The sequence below is a fragment of the Lutra lutra genome, chromosome 8 (assembly GCF_902655055.1).
Source record: "Lutra lutra chromosome 8, mLutLut1.2, whole genome shotgun sequence".
Lineage (NCBI taxonomy): Eukaryota > Metazoa > Chordata > Mammalia > Carnivora > Mustelidae > Lutra > Lutra lutra.
This window is the reverse complement of record NC_062285.1, coordinates 138,059,021-138,083,218: the sequence shown is the minus strand read 5'-3', so window position 1 is coordinate 138,083,218 and position 24,198 is coordinate 138,059,021. Positions and strand designations below refer to the sequence as shown.

Here is a 24,198-nt window from a genome sequence, read left to right as displayed (position 1 = left end):
GGACAAATGAGGAAGCAGGCCCACTCCTCAGAGGACAGAGACACATCTTCTCTAAGTGACCCTCATAGCCTGAGCTCAGCAGCAGCTCCGTCCAGAAGGGCATCCCCCGCCCCATTTCTCCAAGTCAGGAAAGTGGACAGACCCAAGAAGATGCATCACGGGTGATGCTAGGAGGTCCCAGGACCAATATGTAATGAACCTAGGGAATAGTGTCCCGGCCATTGAACTGGCTGGTCTGGGTGACAAGGGAGCTCTTGTCAACCCAGCTGCCTCCCCAGCCCCAGATGCGGACTCACTAGGCCAAGGTCAGGCCAGAACTGAGGAAGCTGGGCCAGCGGCCTACCTGGTGGGGGGCTTCAGTACCATTGCGGGTGGCTTTGGGGCAGGAGGCTGGGGTCCAGCCCAGACAGCCACTGGAAACTAGGGAACTTGGTGCTGCGTCCAAGTGTGTGGTGCGTGTGTGTGTGTGTGTGTGTGAGAGAGAGAGAGAGAGTGGTGCATGTATGTACCATGTGTGTGGTTTTCCATGTGTGTGGGTGTGTAATGCATACCTGTGATTGTGTGTCAGTGTGTGAACATGTGGGTAGTGTCTGTGAATGTGTGAGCAGTTGGTGATTGTGTGGTTCTGTGCGTGTTGAGTGAACTGGTGTGAAGTGAGGAGAAACCGAGAACTTCATTTCCATGCCGCCCCCCCAACCCCCCCACCCCCCCGCACATGGTCCCTCTGATCATTGTGACCTCCCTACGGCACTGGGCAAGGGCCAGTAACAAACTTGGGAGGCGAAAACCAGTTGGGAGGAGGCAGGTGAGGGCAAGGACATGTTCTGGGGACAAGGCTGCAACCATATTACAGGGTGTGATTCATTTGATGGCTGGGTGGCAGGATCAAGTCCAGAGACCCCTGGTTTTTCCTGCAGTCAGTCTGAAGCGGGGTCTTCATCATCTCTCCCCTACCCCCACCTCACTAGCCTGGGGAAGCACCCGGAGAGGCCAGGAGGGACCGGACTCCTGTGGTCACTCCTGCACCTGACCTTCCCTGGCCCCTCCCCATACCCTCTGGCAATGCAATCGCCCTGACATGCTGACTCAGGGCGGAGGGCAAAGGCCAGTCTCGGCTCCCTTTAGAAAGCGGGGCCAGACTGGATGAGCTCACTCAGTGTGGGAGAGCGCCCTGTCTGGCTGGTCCTGGGTCCCTGGTGTGCTAAGGGACACCCGTGTGCCAGAGGAGGCCAGTGGGCACTGAGGCACCCATGGGGCTGCTGAGTGGGGTTATGCTGGGGCCCCTGGCCGTGGCGGTGGCCATCTTCCTGCTCCTGGTGGACCTGATTCACAGACACAGATGCTGGGCTGCACGCTACCCGCCAGGCCCCATGCCGCTGCCCCTGCTGGGCAACCTGCTGCAGATGGACTTCCAGAACACACTCTGCTACTTCGACCAGGTAACAAAGGCAGGGGTTGGGGAGGAGAGATCCTGGGACCCCACCTAGCAGCAGACAGCAGGTGGTGGGTGAAGCCCCGGGCTGCACAAGGGCATGGGCTGAGAAAAGGAGGCAGGTTTGAAGGGCTGACCTGGAGAGGGCCTTGGTGCCTCAAGGACAGTTTGGATTTTCCAAACAAAGGTCAGAGAGAGCAAAGGCCTAGAGGGGAGTGTGGTCTTGGCAGTAGATTTGAGATCCAGCCGGACAGCACTTAAATTATGTGACCTGGTCTCTTCTGATTACATCAGGGGGAAGGAATCTGGACATGAGCCCCATTTAAATCAGGAAACAGGCTGACATCAGGAGAGGGACAGGTTCAGCTCTGGGTCTTCGGGTACTTGGGCCTCAGTGCTCACCTCTATGAACTTGAGTTTTTTCACCTGTGGGTTGGGATCCTAACAGCCTAGTGACAATATTGGTCACCTTTGCAAAGTCATAGCTAAGAGGTGTGATCCAGCATCAGCCCCCCCTCCAGAGAGAATGTGACCCCACTGGTCACCAGGCCGAGCTTGCCTGGGCACCATGAGACTGAGGCCGGCAGCCTTGTGGCCATCCGGCTTGACCAACGCCCTCCACCCTTGGTCTGCAGCTGCGGCAGCGCTTCGGGAACGTGTTCACCTTGCACCTGGCCTGGACGCCCATGGTCGTGCTCAATGGCCTGGACGCCGTGCGCGAGGCCCTGGTGTACCACAGCGAGGACACAGCCGACCGTCCGCCGATGCCCATCTATGAGCACCTGGGGTTCAAGCCGCACTCCCAAGGCAAGCGGAGGAGGCGGGCCGACAGGGACTGGCCGGGACTGAGCCAGCAGTGACTCAAACCCCGGCAGGCCCACGCGGGGGCAGGGTCGTGGACGTCCAGTGCGGGGAAGAGGCAGCAAATTTGGAGGGGTGGCAGGTGGAGGATGGAGTTGGTGCGAAGTGCCTGGGTGGGACGTGGGAGGATAATGGCGGGGCCTGACCGAGGCCACGTGGAACCCCGGCTCCGGGGAACAGGAACACGAGGTCAGAGTGGGCGGCAATGAGGAGGACAAAATCGGCGTGGGCGAGGCAGGGGGCGGGCCAGGACTTTCCCTGGGGGCGAGGGAGTCAAGTGGGCAGAGCACAGTGGGGCCAGCACCTGCCCCCAGCTGGCGAGCAGAGCGACCTGTCCCAGCAGGAAGTGGGTGTCAAAGTGGGCGCGACTTAGTGGGGGTGGGGAGTAAGTGTGGGTGTAGGGGGGCAGGGGGCGGGGCCTGTATCAAGGGGGTGGGGCTGTGAACGGGGCAGCGGCCTCGTGAAAGGGCGGGGCGGGCACTCCATAGCTCCGCCCACCGCCCCGCCCCCAGGGGTTATCCTGGCGCGCTACGGGCGCGAGTGGCGGGAGCAGCGGCGCTTCTCCCTGTCCACCCTGCGCAACTTCGGCCTGGGCAAGAAGTCGCTGGAGCAGTGGGTGACCGAGGAGGCCTCGCGCCTCTGTGAAGCCTTCGCCGACTACGCCGGTGAGAGTTGCGGCCGAGGGACACCGGGGACAGGGATGGACGGAGGGGCCGCGGAAGGGGCGGTGGAGGCGAGCCTCGGACCCGCACTGCCCCCTCCCAGGACGCCCCTTCAGCCCCGGCGCCCTCATGGATAAAGCGGTGAGCAACGTGATCTCCTCCCTCACCTACGGGCGCCGCTTCGAGTACGACGACCCGCGGCTCCTCAGGTTGCTGGACCGGCTGCGCGCGGGCGTGGAGGAGGACCAGGGCGTCCTGCGCGAGGTGCGCGGCGAGGCGCCGGGGAGCCCCGCGGGGCGAGCGCCGGGGAGCAGGCCTCGCCCTAAACCGGGCCTCCGGGAGGAGGGCGTGGGGAGAGGGGGGTGCGGGAGAGAAGCTCTTCCAAGGCGGAAGGCCTGGAGGTGGGGAAGTCCCAGAGGAGGGAGGGCCTAGGGTCGACGGGGCCGGGAGAAGTCTATGGAATCTTAGCACCTCCGTCACTGGAAGCCACTAGAGCCCATGAGATCGAGATTTTAGATTTATCCTACTGGGCCCCGGGCCAGGAAAAAGGATCAAGGCCGAAGTTAGGAAGGAACCATGTCAGTGGTGGGGACAGTCCGGAGGCCGGAGGCGGAGCGGACACCCTGGAGGCGGTGTCCTGACTAATCAAGAGAACACCTGGGCACAGGAAGGTCCCCGATCTGTGGCCCGCACAGGTCCTGAACTCCTTCCCCGTGCTCCTGCACATCCCCGGGCTGGCTGGCAAGGTCTTCTCAGCACAGAAGGCCTTCATGACCCTGATAGATGAGCTAGTCCAGGAACACAGGACAACCCGGGACCAGACCCAGCCACCCCGAGACCTGACTGACGCCTTCCTGGATGAGGTGGAAAAGGTGAGGTGTCCAGGACGATGGTTGTGGGTTGAGGGCTCCGTGAATCAAGACCCAGGCAGGGGGGGCCCCTGTATCAGCCCGTGATCAGTCATTACTGCTGGCCGCGGGCTGGGAGGCCATTTGGGGGCTCCTTCCCTCTGCCCCAGAGCTCACCCTCTCGGCATGGCCCAGGCCAAGGGGAACCCCAAGAGCAGCTTCAATGACGAGAACCTGAGCATGGTGACATCTGACCTGTTTGCGGCTGGGATGGTGTCCACCTCAACAACGCTGACCTGGGCCCTGCTGCTCATGATCCTGCACCCGGACGTGCAGCGTGAGCCCACGCTGGGGGCCTGGTGGGATGGATGAGGGAGGAGAGGGACAGGCTGGGGCCTCTTGAACATGATTTGCAACCCCCCTGCCCCACCGAAGCCCCGAGCAGAGGCTGGGCTCTGGTCAGAGGTAGGAGATGCCTATTCGTGGGCACAGCCCTCCTCGGGAGTCAGGCAGAGGTTGGAGTCCAGACCCCGGGGTTCTGACCGCTGTGGGGGTGCCTCTCTGTCCAGGACGTGTCCAACAGGAGATAGATGAGGTGATAGGGCAGGCGCGGCAACCAGAGATGGGGGACCAGGCCCACATGCCCTTCACCATGGCCGTGATCCATGAGGTGCAGCGTTTTGGAGACATCGTGCCACTGGGCTTGCCCCACATGACGACCCGAGACATCGAAGTGCAGGGCTTCCTCATCCCCAAGGTAGGCGTGCGAGGCTCCCCAGCGGAAGCTCAGCACCACCTCCGGCCTGGCAGCCCCAGCACAGCTGACATCCCAGGGAGGGGGGCGTCTGGACCCCCCAGTCGGCATTTCCCCAGGCAGTGGGGGTGGGGGCGAGAGCCTCGGCAGGGCCGGCCCTGTCCCTACAGAGCCCCCAGTCCCGTGGGGGAAGACGAACTAAAATCTGCCACAGGGTGTTGGAGGAGCCTGGGGCAGGGACGGTACAGTGTGGGCGCCCGTGGGTCATGAGGCACTCAGCCCGGCCGTGGGCACAGAGAGGTGCCGAGAAGCTTCTCGGGCCACGGGGTTACTTGGAAGAGTCTGGGCGTGTGCCGGGCTGAGTGTGCGCCCATCCGTGTTTGGTGGCGGGGTCTGGGCTAGGGACGCCCGGATCCCACTCAGGCCGGGTTCTCCCGCCAGGGGACAAAGCTTATCACCAACCTGTCGTCGGTGCTGAAGGACAAGGAGGCCTGGAAGAAGCCCTTCCGGTTCGACCCCGAGCACTTCCTGGACGCCGAGGGCAGATTCGTCAAGCAGGAGGCCTTCATGCCCTTCTCCGCAGGTGCCCGGGCTGCCCGACTCGCCGACCCCTCCGGAGGGAGCCCGGGAGGGTGGGGCCCAAGCCCGCGGGCTCACGGCGCACCCCCGGACTCCCGCAGGCCGCCGCGTCTGCCTCGGGGAGCCCCTGGCCCGCATGGAGCTCTTCCTCTTCTTCACCCGCCTCCTGCAGCGCTTCGTCTTCTCGGTGCCCCCCGGGCAGCCCCGGCCCAGCGACCGCGGCACCTTCTCCTTCCTGGTGACCCCCGCCCCCTACCAGCTCTGCGCCGTGCCTCGCTAGAGGGAGGAAGCTCCCCCACTGGCTTCTCAGCAGGGCCCCGCTGTGCCAATAAACCGTTTGGGTGGCTCCATCCTGGCTTCCGAGTCCCCTCCAGGGACCCCTGACCGCCCCGCCCCTCCCCCAGCCGTGATGGGGCCTCAACAGCCTCCCCAGGGCCAGCCCCTGCCCCTGCCCCTGCCTGAGCCATCCTGACCTTGCACGTGATCCCGTTTGAGAGATGGGGATGCTGAGGGCCAGTAGATCACAGCTTACCCCTAGTTACCCACGGGGACCCAATCCTGGCGACTTGGGATAGGGACGATGTCTGTCCTTAGGTCTTGGCTCATGCCAGGCAGATCTAGAATGGGCTGCTGAGAGCCCTCAGCCAGGCCCTGGTGGGGGTGGACAGGGGCTGGGCCACCTACCACCCCACTCCATGGCCCAGCAGCTCTGCCAGCAGCACCAGCTTTTTTTTTTTTTTTTTTAAGATTTATTTATTTTTTGACAGAGATCACAAGTAGGCAGAGCAGGGGGGAAGCAGGTTCCCTGTTGAGCAGAGAGCCCGATGCAGGGCTTGATCCTAGGACCCTGAGATCATGGCCTGAGGTGAAGGCAAAGGCTTAACTCACTGAACCACCCAGGTGCCCCAGCACCAGCTCTTCTGTCCCCTTCATCTACGACGCCCTCAAAGGTGGGGAAACCCAGGGATGGCCATGAAGGGGGATGCCAGGTAAACACCCAGGGCTCAGTCCACTGGTGCCAGAACTTTCCCTGGGAACCCTTTGGCAGTCCAGGAGTGAGCCACCTCCCTAAGCCTTTCAGTCACCCCAAGCTAGGTGAGATGCCTTTCCCAGCTCCTCAGGGACGCCTGCGTCTAGGCACCTGCCAAAAAGTTACCATTCGTGGCCAGGCTGGAGCAGGAGGACGACACTCATCGGGGCTCCAACCTAGGGCACGGCCCTCTGAGTGGCTGAGTCAAGCTAGGCTCTCAGGAGACTTGGCCAGGGGTAGGCAGTGAGACCTGGGGACCCCAGGTACCCTAGGGACAGGGGTCAGCCTCGGACCCACGTGAGAGTGGAATGGCCAGAGGAGGCGGCGGTCACGTGGAGACTTTGGAGGAGGACACCCTGGATTTCAGTCTTGCTCTGCCGGGGTTCTCTGTGGCCCTGGGCGGGTTCCTGCCTGTCCTGGGCTTCTGTTTCCCCCTAACCCAACGGGATGATTGCACCAGATTAACTGCTGAGTCCGGTGGTCCTGCTCTGACTTCCAGGGCCGTGACCCTGTTAGCCTGGACCCTAGCCCCGGCCGAGAGCAGGACTGCTGTCCTCCCGCTGTGCTCACGCCCACAACTGGCCGGTTCTGAACTGAGCGCCTGGGAGGCACCCGCTTAGCCGGTCCTGGGCAGACCCCCTGGTGCCTTCAGGGAACTGTTTGCGGACCAGAGAGGTCAGGGTGTCTCTTTCGCCAGAGAACACCCCTCCGCCCCGTACCCAACAGCACCCCTGACGGGGGCCCCCCAGCACCTTCCGAGTGTGGTCACGCCATGGAGCTCCCCAGCTCTCCACCCTCGGGGAACTTGCTCTGTCCTTTGGCATGGGGCCGGGGGCCTCCCTGCAGGACCAGCAGTTGTGGGGGCAGCTCAGGGGCAGCTCGTCTGGGCAGGGAGTGTGGACCAGGCCTCACTGCGTTTAGACAAAGCCCCTGAAAGGAAGTGGTGGGCCGGCAGAAGCAGCAAATCTCCGGATTTATTGGACACTCGGTCACTCATGGTTCTGTGTCTTTGGGATGTCAGGGGCTGGGAACCAGTCCAGCCAGAGCTTCCACAGGAGCTGCGGGACCCAGCCCCCAGGCCTTTCCTCCTCGCTGTCCTCCTCAGACACTTCTACAAAGCACAAACGGGCATGCCCTGTGGGTCCCTTTGGGGCGGTGTGTCCCCAGGGCCGGGGCGCCCTCTGATGCTGGGGGAACAGGCCAGCGCTGACGGAAGGCCCAGGGCAAGAGGCCTCAGGTTCCTGCCGACCAGGTAGGAAGCAGGAGGCAGCGGAGACCTTCAGGCAGGACAGGGCATCTGGCTACCTGGGCCTCTTCCCTCCCCTCCTGGGTGCAGGGCTGGAGGCCTCAAAGAGGCCGGGCCCCCTGGGAGCTCTGCAGGGTCCCTGGGCAGCCCAGCGGGTCTGCCGTCTTACCCGGAGGGTATGCCACAGTCTCCTGTCCGACATCTCTGCTCACCTGGGAGGAAGGATGGGGCACAGTGGTGGGACGAGACAGGAGCCACATTACATAGACCGGGAGGCCAGGGGAGGCCAGGGGAGGCCAGGGGAGGCGGGTCGAGCCACTCCTGCTGCTGCTCTGCCCCCTACAGCTCCTTCCTCCCTGGGCTGGCAGTTTGGGCACCCATCTCCCTCCCCAACACGGTCCTCCCACCCCCCACCCGCATTCCCCTGCCCCAGCGCCTGGGGCTTCGCAGAAGGGCCCACGCTGGGATGTTCCTGTGGGGACACCAGGCTTCCTCACCTCCCAGCCTAGGGTCCCCACTGCCTCTTGCTCCTCGGCCACCTCCTTGGCCACGGGGCCCAGGCTGGCCGCTTCCTCCTCTGGGGGCCTCACCTCCCCCTCACGCTGAGACCAGAGCTCAGTCTCCTCCGTGGGGGCAGCACTGCTCAGTCCTCCCATTGCCTTGGGGGTCATGGCCTGCAGGGAGGAGGTAGGGGACACGGGCGGAAGGGCCCTCAGAGCGCCTCACCCTCCTGCCCCGTCCTCCGCACCTTCCCAGGGGAGCCCTTCCCTTCTCAGCAAGCTGCAAGTTTTTTTGGGGGGGGCTGCCACCATCCCTGGGACTCCCCCGCCACCAGCAGGGGTGTCTCTGCGTCCCATGGAGCTCTGACAGAAGGGAGCCTCGCCTACCTCAGAGGCTTGCTTCTTCCCGCTCTTGACTCTGCGTCTCTACAGGGGGAGACAGAAGTGACTCACGCCGGGAGAGGCTGGTCCTCCCACTGCACCTGCCCAGGAGGCCCACTCCAGGGGAAGTGGGGTTCGCCGGCCCTGACCTACCTGAGTGGTCACAGGGTAACACTTATCCATCGGCCCCCACACCGGCCTTAAGGTCTCCCCTTCAAGCTGTGTGACAAGGAGAGCAAGGAGGGAGGGAAGCCTGAGGTGACAGGCTAATTCACTGTCGATGCCCACACACACAGACACCAGACACCTAAAAACTACGTGTCCTTAGAAAGCTAAAACTTGGCATTCATGAAACAAGAATAGGCCCTAAAACAGAAACAGCCAAAAAGCCTCTAATTCTTGAAAACAAAAATATCAGAATAATGGGAATGAAAAATCCAATCCAAATGTAGGAGGTAAAGTGGAAAAAAAAATTTTTTTTTCCCAGAAAGAACAGAGAGAAGAGACCAGGAGCTCCCACAGCTAATTCATAGATCTTTCTTTTTATTTTTTTAAAATTATTTATTTATTTATTTGACAGACAGAGATCATAAGCAGGCAGAGGCAGGCAGAGGGGGCGGGGGGGGACCAGGGGGAAGCAGGCTCCCCACTGAGCAGAGCGCCTGATTTGGGGCTCCATCCCAGGACCCTGGTATCATGACCTGAGCCGAAGGCAGAGGCTTAACCCACTGAGCCACCCAGGCGCCCCTCATAGATCTTTCTGCGAGGGAACAGCCAGCAGGTCGAGGGGACGGGGAGATGCCAGGTAAATACATCCCCGTGTCATCAAAACAATTTCCCAAATGTGAGGGACACGGATTTGCAGAAGAGAAGGAGTCAGCAAGCATCCAGGACAATGGATGGCGGAGATGAGCCCCAGATTTTGTCATCAATAAATCTCAGAACACCGAGGACCAGGAACCAAAAAACTTCCAGAAATACAAAGAAAAAAGTCTGTTCTAGGAATTCAACTTTTCTCAGACCTTTCTTTGAAAGTCTTTGAAGCCAGAAGACAATGAGAATCTTCAGAATCTATGAGAAGAATATTTCCAGTCTAGAATCCTATACCTACCCGAACTCTCAGTCAAATACGGATTAAGAACGTTTCAGACACGTGATATCTCAAGACTACCCCCCAGGAAGCAGAGGTTCCCCTAGAGGTTGCGTTCCATCAAAATAAAGGGGTGACAGGGGCTCCCCAGAGCGATGAAAAGGGAGGTCCCAGGACAGCTGAGCAGCGAACCTCCAGGACATCCTGTCAGTGTGGGGACAGCAGGAGGGCGGGCTCCGGGAGATATGGCTCTGCAGAGACCATCAGATAAAGCACCTAATTTGTCTAAATGTACTGCAAGGAGATTGATAGTTTTGGCGGAGAGCCTGGGTAAATTAATTGTAGGTAGAGAGAAAACTGAGGGAAAAAGAGACAAGACCCAAATCATACACCAAGAAGAGTGACCAGGGCACACGAGGTGACTCAGCTTGGAACACCGTTCTCACGGGGGCAAAATGTAAGCCCTCCATGCTGGTCTAATAGAAATGATGACAGACAACCCCGAATGGCCAAAAACCCATGGCGAGTGCTGGGGCAGATGTGGAACCACTGGAAGCTCGCCCTCGGGGCTGGTGACAGAGCAGAATGGGCCGTGACCCCTCTGAAAGTGCTGGGGTCTTACCAAACCAACCGGACACCGACCCCATGACTCACCAGGCTCGCTGCCAGCACAAAGGGAAGGGAAAACCGATGTTGACACAAAACTTATAAATGAATATTGATAGTGGGGTTTTTATTTTTTTTAAGATTTTATTTATTTATTTGACAGAGATCACAAGTAGGCAGAGAGGCAGGCAGAGAGAGAGAGAGAGAGGAGGAAGCAGGCTCCCTGCAGAGCAGAGAGCCCGATGTGGGGCTCGATCCCAGGACCCTGGGATCATGACCTGAGCCGAAGGCAGAGGCTTTAGCCCACTGAGCCACCCAGGTGCCCCATTATAGTGGGGTTTTTAAAAAGATTTTATTTGGGACTCCTGGGTGGCTCAGTTGGTTGGATGACTGCCTTTGGCTCAGGTCATGATCCTGGAGTCCCGGGATCAAGTCCCGCATCAGGCTCCCAGCTCCATGGGGGATCTGCTTCTCCCTCTGACCTTCTCCTCGCTCATGCTCTCTCTCAAATAAATAAATAAAATCTTAAAAAAAAAAAAGATTTTATTTATTTTAGAGAAAGCACGAATGGGGGAGGGCCAAGGGGAGAGAGAATCTTGAAGCAGATTCCCTACTGGGCGCGGAGCCTGATGCAGGGGCTCGATCCCAGGACTCCAAGAGCATTACCTAAGCAGAAACCAAGAGCTGGACACTTAAACGGACTGAGCCACCCATCTATGACCCTTAGAGGCTTTATTTTTGATCATTCCCAACTAGAAACACCCAGATTTCTCTCAGGTGCTGTGCAGACAAACTGCAGCAGCCCTCCTCAGAAGGACACCTGCCCAGCGCAGAGGGGGAATGAACGAGCTGCTGCCTCCCACCTGCCGAGAGAGGCCTCACCTGCCCCAAAGTCAGTGAGAGACCAGACGACAGGCAGATGTCTCCACTTACAGGGCAATCTTGCAAAGGCCAAACTATCAGAACAGAAAACTGTTCGCCGGATGTCGAGGTGGGGGAAGGGCTGACTGCACCGTGAGTCCAGAGGAATTCTTGGAAGGGATGGAACTGCTCTGTTTTTCAGTTGTGGGGGGGTACCCAGGTGCCAATAATGAGCCCACTACAGTGGAGGGGGACTTAAAAGGCAAGATGATAGAAAAATCACCCAAATGGCAACCATGTTATTTAAAAGATTTTAACGACTGAAAATGTTAGAAATTTTATGATCCAAAAGCCCGGCTGTAGCCATACTGGAAGGCTGGAGGGAGGTGATGTGTGTGTTGGAGGGGCAGCACACGGGCAGCTGTTCCGAGAGCTCAGTCCTCCGCTCCCACTGTAGGAACTCACTGGCTGGGACGCCTGGGTGGCTCAGTGGGTTAAGCCTCTGCCTTTGGCTCAGGTCATGATCTCGGGGTTCTGGGATCGAGCCCCGCGTCAGGCTCTCTGCTCAGCGAGGAGCCTGCTTCCCTCTCTCTCTCTCTCTCTCTCTCTCTCTCTGCCTGTCTACTTGTTATCTCTGTCTGTCAAATAAATAAAATCTTTTAAAAAAAGAAAAAAAGGAATTCACTGGCTACTGTTTAAATCTGAAAATTCAAGATAAAGCAGGATGAGCTTTGCTATTTAGAAACAGGAAAAATCAGGGCGCCTGGGTGGCTCAGTTGGTTGGGCGACTGCCTTCAGCTCGGGTCATGATCCCAGAGTCCTGGGATCGAGTCCCACGTCGGGCTCCCTGCTCCTCGGGGAGTCTGCTTCTCCCTCTGACCTTCTCCTCTCTCATGCTCTCTCTCACTGTCTCTCAAATAAATAAATAAAAATCTTAAAAACAACAACAACAAAAAACAGGAAAAATCAAAGGCTCCGGCTGAAAAGGTTGGAGGCCGGGAAGATTCCCACCCTGGGGCGCGGGGATCGTGGGTGGGGCACAAGGCAACCATTTGTTGGTTTCAGGTCTTAAAACTTTGAAGAAGCAAACTGTGTACATGCCTACCTTTGATGACACTGAAACTAAGTGGAAACGTGACCAGTTACTTTAAACAACAACAACAAAGGAAACAAGTGAAGTTGGACTCCGTGGCCTCCAAGGCACCTGCCAACACAGGCCTTCTTAGGGGCTCCCCGCCTCTGAATCATCAGCCCCAAAAGGTGTAGCACATACTTCTCGGTGTTTCTGAGTCACTGACGCCCTTATCTCTATGGGAATCCCCTCTTCCCAACGGCACTGTGCAGAGAGCGGGAGGCCTCCAGAGATCAAGGATGTGGTTCTGGCCTGTCACCTCGGGCAGCCTGGCTCATCACTGTCCCCTGGGGGCCTGCTTCCCGTCTACATGAAGTGTGAGCTGCTGGGCTCCTGTGAGGGTTACAATGACTGAGCACACGGACACGGTATGTAGTCCGGCATGTGGCCCTTGGTGGGCGGCGCGCTGGACTACAAGCAGGGGCTTCTGCACTGGGTTCTTAGCTCTGGGACATGGAGGAGAGTATGAACCCCAAGCAGGCGTCCTGCTCCCCGCCACCCCATTCACATATGAGCACTGAGCCACATTCCAGAGCTACTCACATGAATGAGGGACCATCTCCTCCTTTTGGCTTGTGGATGCCATGGCCAATGCCACAGCCACGGCCAAGGCCATGGCCGCAGAGCCCCGAGGTGACTATACAGCCAGCCCGCGAGGGATGGAGCCTCAGTTTGACACTTTGCCAGAAACACAGCCAATTTCTGCAGAGCCCTCACGTTCACATGCACACACGCACACACGCATGCCTGCACACGCACACAGCTGGTTAACAGTTGAGGTCAAGGAGTGTGACCTCTACTCGGGCTACGGTGAGACCACCCTGGCCTCCACTGCGCTCACCTGTGAGGGCTCCTCAGCCATGTCATGGTCAGGGGCTGTCTTCCCCACAGGCCCCTGAAAATAGTAGTACACCACACCTGCAGTGGTGGAGAAAGACTGAATGAAACATTTAAGAGCAAGACAATCACATGATGATGCCAGGATTTACAATGTGCCAGAAATCGCATCCTTTTAAATTGAACTGGAAACGAAAGACATTAGGTATTGAAGTGTATGAGAGGATATGTGATTTCCCATTACTGGTGTGCAGGCCAGCGTTGAAGGTCACTGCTACAGGACATGAGGCTGTGCGGGTTCTGGTTCATGGGTTTTCTGGGGATGGGGGAGGATGGGTTTTCGAATCGAATGTGGGTTCAAATCCGTTTCACTAGGAAGGTACCGAGGAAGGAAGGGGACAGAGGGCAGCCCTGATTCTGAGCAGCACGGCAGGTCCCTGGGAGCCCGGGGGGTAGGCAGCTGGAGAGTGGGGCGACCTTGAGGTGAGAACCAGCACCCCCTATCCCCCCGCTTTCGCCATGACCTCAGTGCCCAGGCCCTTACCTGCAAGAATGAAGAGGTGTGCTATGTACAGGGGCTTGTAGAGCCTGGAAGGAAAGTGGAGTTGAGGGTAAAGCTGGGGCGCCTCTGCCCTCACTGCAGGGCCGGGTGGGGGGCACCGGGTTCCTCCCACTCCAAACCCCACAGCCAACGCCGCCTGTGCATGTCCTGACACTGCAGGTGAATAAATCCCTCAGCTGTAACCGGGATCCAGGGGGCTTCCCGCCTCCGGGGATGGTGTGGCGGGGACCAGGCTCTGTGCCTCCGCTGAGAGCCAGACTCAGAGCCTGGAGCACATCCCTTCTCCTTTCCTTCCGCATTTGTCCCCTGGGTCCACCTCGCCTTCCCAGCCAGAAAGCAAGAACCCAGCGGTGGCTGGGTACTCAGTGCCCCATCAGCTCTTCCCCACCCCGCCAGGTCCTCCAAGGCCCCCCTGCTCTGGACTGACAGATCCCACAATTCCGATCAGAAACTGTATCCCCATGACTCCCCCAACTCTTCTGGGCACATATGCACGTGCACACTTATACACGCATGTGCACGCACACGCACTGCACACATATACACACGCACACACGCACGGCCGTGCACACATATACACGCACGCACGTGCACACATATACGTGCGTGTGCATACACGCGCACGTGCACACATATACATGCATGCACACACACACGCATGCACATGAACAGGCAGGTCCCAGCTGCCAGGACCAAGCCTTCCACCCCAACCCTGAGTCACAGAGCTACTGGAACAGTCAAGGAAAGGGGAATAGAAAACCCTATTTTCCCTCCCTCTTAGATCCACGTGGGGGTCCCCCACCCTGGTCACTCAAGGCACTGTGGCAGGGCCCATGTAAACTTTACCTCTCTCTCTGGCAGCCCAGTCCAAACACCATTTTCAGTCTAAGAAGAAAAGATGGGTCCACAGTCAGTGCATCGCACAGGCCCGGGATCCCGTGTTCCTTTCCTGGGCAGCTTACAGGGAGTGTGATGGGCCAGACACGATCGGAGAAAGGCCAGGACCTCCACCCGCAGGGCTCAACCAGAGCCAAACTTAGGACAGACTGAGCTAGACCTGGGAGCTTGGGAATGCTCAGGAATTTCTCCCAAGACCTCGGAGTCCCAAACAAAAGCTAGTTTTCAATGCCCTCGGAGCTGGGAAGGTAGTTCTCAGAGATCTGGGTTGAGGAAAGGGACTTGGGTTAGGATGAAGGAAAAAGGTATCACTCTATTTAACATTTGGTGTAAAATGACCCCAGATGTAGGTAGCTACTTATTTCAGAAATGCTGTGTAACGGGAAATATTTGAAAGTGTTCGTTTTTAATCATTATTATTTACTCTTGTAATTTGGGGAGTCCTGGGGGAGACCCCTAGTCTCTCAAAAAGATCCTCTCCGTCTGAAATCCCATTGGCAGGGTCGAACTCCATACAAGTCAAGGGCACAGTAAAGTCAAGGTCTCCAACGTGAGCCAGATCCCAACGTAGCCTGGGAAGCCTCCGCTTCCCAAGGGAGCTCCCTAGTCTCCCCAGGGACAAGTTCAGAATCTCCCTTTAGCCCTGCACCCCCGCCTCCACCTGCTCCACTCTCAGCAGGAAACTCAGGCACCCCTAGACAGGAGTTCCTCCACCCTCTGCCACCAAACCCACCCATTCTCTGCTCCCGCCTCAGGGAGGCAGCTGCCCCTGCTCTCTGGGCCACCCCACTCCGTGCTCCGTGCTTGGTTCCGTCTGATCCTCTCCCTGCCTGGGTGTTTGGGGGCCCATATCTCCCACTGATGCATTCAGCCTTTCCTTCTCTTCAGGCTCCTAATCAGCATTTCACACACAGCTCATCTCTCCCATTAAAAAAAAATGCCTTCTCGGGCGCCTGGGTGGCTCAGTGGGTTAAAGCCTCTGCTTTCAGCTCAGGTCATGATCCCAGGGTCCTGGGATCGAGCCCCGCATTGGGCTCTCTGCTCAGCAGGGAGCCTGCTTCCTCCTCTCTCTCTGCCTGCCTCTCTGCCTGCTTGTGATCTCTGTCAAATAAATGAATAAAATCTTTTTTAAAATTTTTCTAAAAAAAAAAAATGCCTTCTCCCTTGAACCAGATCCCTTCCCCAGCGACCACTGTAATGGCCCCCACCGTCCACCCCAGCCCTCCAGCTGTCTGTCCCGGGTGTCTTCACTCCTCTCGGCCTCCCCTCACCCCACAGCTGCCTCCATCTCTTCCCGGCCCTGCAGACCTCTCCCACCAAGGTCGCCAGTCCGCTCTGCGCCACACCAAACCCTGGGGGCCTTTGCCAGGCTTGGCTCGCTTCCCCTCTCTGCAGGGCCCTGCGCACCTCCCTTCTCCCTACCACCTTCTAGGAGAAACCCGCTGGCAATGTATTCGCCAGGAAGCTTTTTAGTCACTTATAATTTAGTGTGAGCAAAGTTATCAGGCTTTTCCTGAGAGGTGGTCTGGAGGAGGAGAGGAGAGTCAATGGGTCCCATGGGAGAGAAGAAGGGAAGGGGAGTGCCGGGTAGGAAGGGATGTGGCAAAGGGAAGCTGAGAGCTGTAAAGACAATTTTCACCTGCTTGGGAGCCTTGCTGAGGACAGCCTTCGAGCCTGTTTGCCAAAGTTGCCAACCTCGATGATGTCAGCGGTCTGCAGAGCACCCAGTGACCATACCAGTGTCCAGGCAGTGTCCTCCTCGTCTCCCGTCTGGCTCCGGGACTGAGTCTGAGAAGGGCACGGGAGCCCAGCTAGGTCTGGGAGTCCGGGGCCCTGCCCCTCCCTTTTGCAAGGACAGTGGTGTCTGTGTGTGACATCATGTCTCAGGGGGCTTTGTGACAGGACAGCCCCTCCAACTGTGGCCAGAGCAGCTTGCCAGGTGCCTCGGGGCGGCCTGGAAGCCCCACCAGTTGGAGGCAGCCCCTCTGTAGCCATCTCTCTAGTCCCATTCCGGGCCACCTGCGCTGCCCAAGCACCTTCTGTGTGCCAAGCGACGTTCGAAGTCCTGTAGGGATACAAAGACGTAAAGGGGTGTGACTCCAACCCATCACATGGCACAGTGAGGATATTTTCTGAGTCAAAAACAAGAACACAGTCTAACCATTTCTGAGTGCACCCCAGCCCGTGTCTGCTCAGCTTCCATCTGGGGCCAGGAGAAAGGCTGGGGGGCGAGAAAGGCAAACAGGACACAGAGCCTGCCTCTGAGAGGCAGACATCATCTGATTCAAGACAATAACCGACACCCTCCCCAAATTACTATGAATGTAACTAAATAATAATTACAAAACTATGGGGGCACCTGGGCGGCTCCGTCGGTTAGGTGTCTGACTCTTGGTTTCGGTTCAGGTCGTAATCTCGGGGTCTTGAGATCAAGCCCTGAGTCGGGCTCTGCACTCAGCGCAGAGTCTGCTCAAAACTCTCTCTCCCTGTCCCTCTCCATGCCCTTCCCCCAGCTTGCATACGCATTCTCTCTCTCAAAAAATAAAATCTAAAAAAAACAAAACAAAAGTATGGATGCTTAAAACTGAGAAATGCTTAGTTTCATATATACATGAAATAGTTATCAAGACAGACCATATTCTAAACCACAAAACAAGCACGAAAAAATTTAAAATACTAAAGTTATTTCTAGCGGCTGCCTGGCTGGCTCAGTCGGTAGAACATTTGACTCCTGATCTTGAGCTTGTAAATTTGAGCCCCATATTGGGTGTGGAGCCTCCTAAAAAAAAAAGTTTCGGGGCGCCTGGGTGGCTCAGTGGGTTAAAGCCTCTGCCTTCGGCTCAGGTCACGGTCCCAGGGTCCTGGGATCGAGCCCCATATCAGGCTCTCTGCTCAGCGGGGAGCCTGCTTCCTCCTCTCTCTCTGCCTGCCTCTGCCTTCTTGTGATCTCTGTCTGTCGAATAAATAAATACAATCTTTAAAAAAAAAAAAGTTTCAAGTATGTTCTTTGACTACAATGGAATTAAATTAGAAATCAGTAACAGTAAGACCCCTGGAAAATGCCCAAATATTTAGAAACTAAACAACATACATTTAAATAACACACGAGTGAAATGAAAAATCTAAAAGAAAGTTAGAAAGTATTTTTAAGATTTTTTATTTATTTATCTGACAGACAGAGATCACAAGTAGGCAGAGAGAGAGAGAGAGGAGGAAGCAGGCTCCCCGCTGAGCAGAGAGCCTGATGTGGGGCTCGATCCCAGGACCCTGGGATCGTGACCTGAGCCGAAGGCAGAGGCTTTAACCCACTGAGCCACCCAGGTGCCCCAGAAAGTATTTTTAACTGAATGAAAATGAAAAAATATCAGAATGGTGGGGATGCAGTTAAAGCAGTACATAGAAGAAAAATCACAGCACTAGAAACAGCTATATTATAAAATAACAAATGTCTCAAATGAATTACCTCAGTTTCTACTTTAAGGAACTGGGAATGGATGAGCAAATAAAGCCCAAAGTAAGCATAAGAATTAAAATTAAAAAGATTAAAGTGAAAATAATTGAAATAGAAAACAGAAAAATAATAGAAAAAATCAATAAAACCAAAAGCTGGTTTTGTGAGGTCAACAAAATGACTAAATCTGTAAATAGACTAGACCAGAAAAAAATAAGATACAATAGAAAAAAGATAAGATCAATATCGAGAATGATGAAGGTAATAAAGACACAGACCCTATACATTGCAAAATGGTAGTAAGGGAAAATTATGAACACACCATACCAATAAATTGGACAATATAGAGGAAATGGACAAAATCTTTAAAAGACACAAAATACCAAAGTTCATGCAAGAAGAAATATATAACCTGATAACACAATATCTATTAGAGACATTAAATTTACTTAACTTTCCCACAAAGAAAGCTCCAGATGGCTTCATTAGTGAATTCTACCAAATTTTTAAGGAAGAAATAGTACCAATTCTATACACTCTTCCTGGAAAAGAGGAGAGAAAATTTTCCATCATATTGTACAAGGACACCATTATCTGACATCAAAACTGGACAAAGACAACTCAAGAAAACTATAGGATAACATCCCTCATAAACATAGAGGCAAATATTATTAAGAAAATCTTAACTTGAGGGACGCCTGGGTGGCTCAGTTGGTTAAGCAGCTGCCTTCGGCTCAGGTCATGATCCCAGCGTCCTGGGATCGAGTCCCACATTGGGCTCCTTGCTTGGCGGGGAGCCTGCTTGTCCCTCTGCCTCTGCCTGCCACTCTGTCTGCCTGTGCTCGCTCTCGCTTCTCTCTCTATGACAAATAAATAAATAAAATCTTTAGAAAAAAAAAAAAGAAAGAAAATCTTAACTTGAGGGATGCCTGAGTGGCTCAGTCGCTTAAACGTCTGCCTTCAGCTCAGGTGGTTATCTCAGGGTCCTGGGATGGAGTCCTGCGTCAGGCTCCTTGCTCAGCGGGGAGTCTGCTTCTACCTCTCCCTCTGCCTGTCACTCCCCCTGCTTGTGCTTCTCTTTCTCTCTCTCTCTCTGGCAAATAAATAAAATCTAGAAAGAAAGAAAGAAAGAAAGAAAGAAAGAAAGAAAGAAAGAAAGAAAGAAAGAAAGAAAGAAAATAAATCCTAACTTGAGGGGCATCTGGATGGCTCAGTCAGTTGAGTGTCTGCCTTGAGGGGCATCTGGATGGCTCAGTCAGTTGAGTGTCTGCCTTTGGCTTAGGTCATGATCTCCGGGTCCTGGGATCAAACCCCATGTTGGGTTCTCCTTGCCAGCAGGGTGTCTGCTTTTTTGTAAAAAAAAATCTTTAGAAAAATATGTTTGAAAAGAAAATCTTGACTTGAAACTAACATATAAAAAGGATAATACATAATACCAAAGGAGTTTATCCTCGGGAATGCAAGGATGGTTCAACATTCAAAAGCCAATCAACATAATTCACCATATTAACAAACTAAAAAAGAAAAAGCTTATGAATATCTCAATAGATGCTTTAAATTTTTTGATAAAGTCAACATCTGTTCTTGGGGAAAAAAACAAACCTCCCAGCAAACTAGGAGGAGTTGGGAACATCCTCAACCAGATGAAGGACATCGATGAAAAACTTAGTGCTTACAATATACTCAGTGGCAAAATACCGAATGCTTTCCCCCAAGTTCAGGAATAAGGCAAGAATGTCTGCCTTCATCCTTTCTACATGATATACTGCAAGTTTTAGACAATGAAATCAGTCGAAAGGAAGAAGTAATTGCCCCTTTTACCATTAGGAAACCTACCATATTCCTGAAAAGGGCAAAGATATTAACAATAAAGCATAATATTAAACCTATCCCACCCTGACTAATCTAGTCCAATGACCAACCTAACATTTGAAAATCTGACTTATTACTACTTGTCAATTTTTTTTCCTGACATCAAACTGTATACTTTGAGTAACAGATCTCCAGAGTCAGAGTCTTATTACTGCAATGATTCAGCTATATACCAGAAATACATATCTTATATACTACTACTTGTGTCTATTGCATAAAAGACCCGTAACATTTTTCTCCATCAATTTCTGTGGCAAATTGCAAATGAGACAAAAGCCTTTCACTTGCAAATATGTCATAATGTTATTCATGGATTAAACTAATATTTTTCAAATTTGATAATCATAATCATCCATTATAAAAGATCACCCCTCCCTTCAATGAGCTAAAAAATTTAACATACAAAGAAAGAGAGAATAGGAGAGACAGAGAAAGAGAAGTAAAAGTCAGCCAGATTGGAAAGGTATAAGTAAAACTGGCTTTATTTTGCAGAAAACATGATTGTGTATAAAATCCTACAGAATCATACAAAAAGCTACAATAGTTTAGCAAGGTTGAAGGATATAAGATAAATATATAAAAATAAAATATATTTACTGTGAACAGAAAACTGCCTAAAAAATAAACCATATTTAAAGATTTAAAAAAGTTAGGGATGCCTGGGTGGCTCAGTTGGTTAAATGTCAGCCTCCAGCTCAGGTCATGATCCCAGGGTCCTGGGATCAAGTCCCACGTTGGGCTCCCTGCTCAGAGGGGAGCCTGATTCTCCCTCTGCCTGCTGTTCTCCCTGCTTATGCTCTCCCTCTCCCTGACAAATAAATGAATAAAATATTAAAAAATTTTAAAAGTCAATTATATTTCTGTATCATAGCAATGAACAATTGGGAATTGAAATATTTTAAGATATCATTTATAATAGCATCAAAAATATGAAATGTGTAGAAAAAATCTGACAAAAGTTGTGTGCGAGATCTGTACACTAAACACGACAAAACACTGCTGAGATAAATTAAAGAAGACCTACATAAGTGAAGAGATATACCATGGTCATGGATCAGAGGATTCAACATTGTTAAAATGTCAACTCCGCCCTCAAATTGATCTATAAATTCAGTGTAATTGTAATAAAAATTCCAGCAAATTTTTTTAGTTGTTAAAACCAATATGCTGTATCTAAGGTTCATATGGAAATGTGAAGGACCTAAAATAACCAAACAATTTTGAAAAAACAAAGTTGCTCAGCAATCAAGACAATATGAAATTGTTGATGTCAAAAGAGATGAAACATAAGAGTCCAGAGGCAGAGCCTCGGTACTGTCAATCGATTTGAGGCAAAGGTGCAAACGTAATTCACTGGAGGAAAGTCTTTTCAATAAATGGTCCTGGAGAAACTGAGTATTCATAAGGAGAAAAGTGGACTTGGACTCATATTTCATACCATGTGCAAAAAATAACTCAAAATTAATCATAGACCTAAATCTAAAACCAAAAACTATTAAAATTTCTAGAAGAAAACATAGGAGAAAATCTTTGTGACCAAGGATTAAGCAAAGATTTCTCAATATAACACCAAAATCGTGATCCATTATAGAAAAAAAAGCTAATATATTGGACTTCATCAAAATTTATATCTTCTCTTCCAAAGATACTATTAAGAGAACAGAAAGATAAGCCTGAGACTAGGAAAAAAATTTGCAAATTATATATCTAATAAAGAGATCTGTCTAGAGCATACAAAGAACTCTCAAACTCAATAATAAGAAAATGACTGATTTTTTAAAAGATTTTATTTATTTATTTGACAGAGAGAGATCACAAGTAGGCAGAGAGGCAGGCAGAGAGAGAGAGGGGGAAGCAGGCTCCCTGCTGAGCAGAAAGCCCAGTGCGGGGCTCGATCCCAGGACCCTGGGATCATGACCTGAGCCAAAGGCAGAGGCTTTAACCCACTGAGCCACCCACGTGCCCCCAAAACAACTGATTTTTATTTTTATTTTTTTTTTAAAGATTTTATTTTTTATTTGACAGAGAGAGATCACAAGTAGGCAGAGAGGCAGGCAGAGAGAGAGGAAGGGAAGCAGGCTTCCTGCTGAGCAGAGAGCCCGATGTGGGACTTGATCCCAGGACCCTGAGATCATGACCTGAGCTGAAGGCAGCGGCTTAACCCACTGAGCCACCCAGGCGCCCCAACAACTGATTTTTAAAATGGGAAAAAGATGGGGTGCCTGGGTGACTCGGTTGGGTGTCTGCCTTCGGCTCTGGTCATGATCTCAGGGTCCTGGGATGGAGGCCCTGTTGGGCTCCCTGCTCAGCAGCAATTCTGCTTCTCCCTCTGCCCCTCCCCCTGCTCATACTCTCTCTGTCTCTAACTCTGTCTCTCTCAAATAAATAAATAGAATCTTAAATAAAAAACTAAAATAAGGGAAGCCTGGGTGACTCAGTCAGTTGGACGTCTGCCTTTGGCTCAGGTCATGATCCTGGCATCCTGGGATCGAGTCCCATGTCGGGCTCCTTGCTTGGCAGAGGGGGCCTGCTTCTCCCTCTCCCACTCCCCCTGCTTGTGCTTGCTCTCTCGCTGTTTCTCTCTCTGTCAAAAAACAAACAAATAAATAAATAAATCTTAAAAAAAAAAACAACTAAAATAAAATAGGCAAAAGGTTTAAACAGATATTTCACAAAAGAAGATAAACAGATGGTAAATAAGCACATGAAAATACTCTCAATACCACTGGTCACTAGGGAAAGAAAATGCAAATTAAAACCATAAGATAGGGGCGCCTGGGTGGTTCAGTGGGTTAGAGCCTCTGCCTTTGGCTTGGGTCATGGTCCCAGGGTCCTGGAATCGAGCACCGCATCGGGTTCTCCGCTCGACGGGGAGCCTGCTTCCTCCTCTCTCTCTGCCTGCCTCTCTGCCTACTTGTGATCTCTCTCTGTCAAATAAATAAATAAATCTTTAAAAAAAAATAAAACCATAAGATATCCTCCATACCACTAAAGACAGCCTCAAATTAAAGAGACTGACCATTGATGAGAAGTGGAATGACTGAAATCTCAACCACTGCTGATAGGAATGTAAAATGATATGACTAGTTTTTGGAGTTCAGAAGTTTCTTTAAAAATAAAAACATAGGGACACCTGGGTGGCTCAGTGGGCTAAGCCTCTGCCTTCAGCTCAGGTCATGATCCCAAGGTCCTGGGACTGAGCCCGGCATTGGGCTCTCTGCTCAGCAGGGAGCCTGCTTCCCCGCACCCCCACCTCTCTACCTGCCTCTCTGCCTACTTGTGATCTCTCTCTGTCAAATAAATATATAAAATATAAAAAAATAAAAAATAAAAACATACACCTGCCATGTTACCTGCCATCCCATTCTAGGTATTTACCCGAGAAAGTTGTATTCCATACAACGACATGTACACAAATATTCATAACAACTTTATTTGCAATAGCTCCATAGTGGAAACAACCCAAACATCCCTGAACAGGTGAATTAATAAATTTCAGCCTATCCATGTAACGGAATACACTCACCACTACAAGGAATGGACTGCTGATCCCCATCACAATAAGGAGGAATCCTAAAATAGTTTGGGTGAGTGCAAGAAACTGAAAAAGAAGGATACAGACTGTATGATTCCATTTATCTAAAATTTTACAAAATGCAAATATGTTTTCAATACAGAAAGCAGATCAGTGGTTGTCTCGAATGGAGGTACAGAGAGGGAGAGGTGGGATGGAGGGATCACAAAGGCACACGAGGAAGCTTTTACAGGTGACAGATATGCTCACTCTCTTAATTGTGATGATGGTTTCACAAGTATATATTACCAAATACCAATATGCCAATTATATATCAATAAAGTTGGGTTTAAAAAGAGTCAATTTAGGGCCTGAGTGGCTCAGTTAGGTTAACCATCTGCCTTCGGCTCAGGTCATGATCCCAGGGTCTTAGGATCAAGCCCCCTTATCAGTCTCCCTGCTCAGCGGGGAGCCTGCTTCTCCTTCTCCCTCTGCTGCTCCCCCTACTAAGGTGCTCTCTCTTTTTCTCAAATAAAATAAACTCTTTAAAAAAAAAAGAGTAAAGTTAGAGCACCTGGGTGGCTCAGTGGGTTAAGCCACTGCCTTTGGCTCAGGTCATGATCTCAGGGTCCTGCGATCAAGTCCCGCATTGGACTCTCTGCTCAGCAGGGAGACTGGTTCCCTCTCTCTCTGCCTGCCTCTCTGCCTACTTGTGGTCTCTCTCTGTCAAATAAATAAATAAAATCTTAAAAAAAAAAAAAGAGTAAAGTTAAATGAACTGTTCTATTTTTTTCTTCCTCCAGACTTCAAACTCTGTAAACATTCTGTTTTAAATAAAACAGGTACTCACATAATCTTCAAAAGAACCCACTCAACTCCTAACAGAACAAACATAGATATTTCTTTGTAAGTATAAGAAACAGAAAAAAGGACCTGTGAAAAGAAATGGCCAGAAGGAGGAACTCAGCATCATGATTCAGAGCAATCCATGGTCTCCTCTGCAATAGTTACCCTCCAAAACAGAAGAAAGCTAGAAATGTCCTATTTTGTATTCTCAACAATATCCAAGAATACAGTGTATCT

General features: G+C 52.4%; 2 protein-coding genes across 5 annotated transcripts; one reads left to right on the top strand and one right to left on the bottom strand.

The window, feature by feature from the left end:
* The first annotated feature begins 1,129 nt into the window (after window positions 1–1,129).
* On the top strand, window positions 1,130–5,486 carry LOC125106071 (cytochrome P450 2D15). The gene is made up of 9 exons (XM_047739593.1): window positions 1,130–1,439; window positions 2,068–2,239; window positions 2,806–2,958; window positions 3,059–3,219; window positions 3,651–3,827; window positions 3,999–4,140; window positions 4,373–4,560; window positions 4,999–5,140; window positions 5,238–5,486. The coding sequence occupies exons 1-9, from the start codon at window positions 1,251–1,253 to the stop codon at window positions 5,414–5,416; spliced, it is 1,503 nt and encodes a 500-aa protein (XP_047595549.1). The 5' UTR covers window positions 1,130–1,250; the 3' UTR covers window positions 5,417–5,486.
* A 503-nt stretch (window positions 5,487–5,989) lies between these two features.
* Window positions 5,990–16,475, bottom strand: LOC125106072 (uncharacterized). Of its 4 annotated transcripts, XM_047739597.1 has the most exons (10): window positions 16,440–16,466; window positions 15,918–16,343; window positions 14,228–14,266; window positions 13,364–13,407; window positions 12,824–12,900; window positions 8,447–8,512; window positions 8,300–8,338; window positions 7,910–8,086; window positions 7,582–7,624; window positions 5,990–7,277 (listed from the first exon to the last, which is right to left on the bottom strand). In XM_047739597.1, exons 2-10 carry the CDS (start codon window positions 16,271–16,273, stop codon window positions 7,156–7,158), a joined length of 963 nt encoding a protein of 320 aa, XP_047595553.1. In that variant the 5' UTR covers window positions 16,274–16,343; window positions 16,440–16,466; the 3' UTR covers window positions 5,990–7,155. The 4 variants fall into 4 exon arrangements, with proteins under 4 accessions (XP_047595553.1, XP_047595551.1, XP_047595554.1 ...); XM_047739595.1 differs by having other exon boundaries at window positions 7,582–8,086; window positions 16,440–16,475; XM_047739598.1 differs by lacking the exon at window positions 16,440–16,466 and having other exon boundaries at window positions 7,582–8,086; window positions 15,974–16,059.
* Between the last annotated feature and the right edge of the window lie 7,723 nt (window positions 16,476–24,198).

What these genes read in the sequence shown, in the direction of transcription:
- LOC125106072 (XM_047739595.1), bottom strand. Translation starts at nt 16,273, where the DNA reads ATGGCTACAGAGGGGCTGCCTCCAACTGGTGGGGCTTCCAGGCCGCCC. An exon ending in TGGCTGAGGAGCCCTCACAG is followed by an intron (nt 8,513 to 12,823) that starts GTGAGCGCAGTG and finishes CTTGTCACACAG; the next exon opens with CTTGAAGGGGAGACCTTAAG. An exon ending in GGAAGAAGCAAGCCTCTGAG is followed by an intron (nt 8,087 to 8,299) that starts GTAGGCGAGGCT and finishes TCCTCCCTGCAG; the next exon opens with GCCATGACCCCCAAGGCAAT.
- LOC125106071 (XM_047739593.1), top strand. Translation starts at nt 1,251, where the DNA reads ATGGGGCTGCTGAGTGGGGTTATGCTGGGGCCCCTGGCCGTGGCGGTG. An exon ending in GTTCAAGCCGCACTCCCAAG is followed by an intron (nt 2,240 to 2,805) that starts GCAAGCGGAGGA and finishes CCCCGCCCCCAG; the next exon opens with GGGTTATCCTGGCGCGCTAC. An exon ending in CCTGCACCCGGACGTGCAGC is followed by an intron (nt 4,141 to 4,372) that starts GTGAGCCCACGC and finishes CTCTCTGTCCAG; the next exon opens with GACGTGTCCAACAGGAGATA.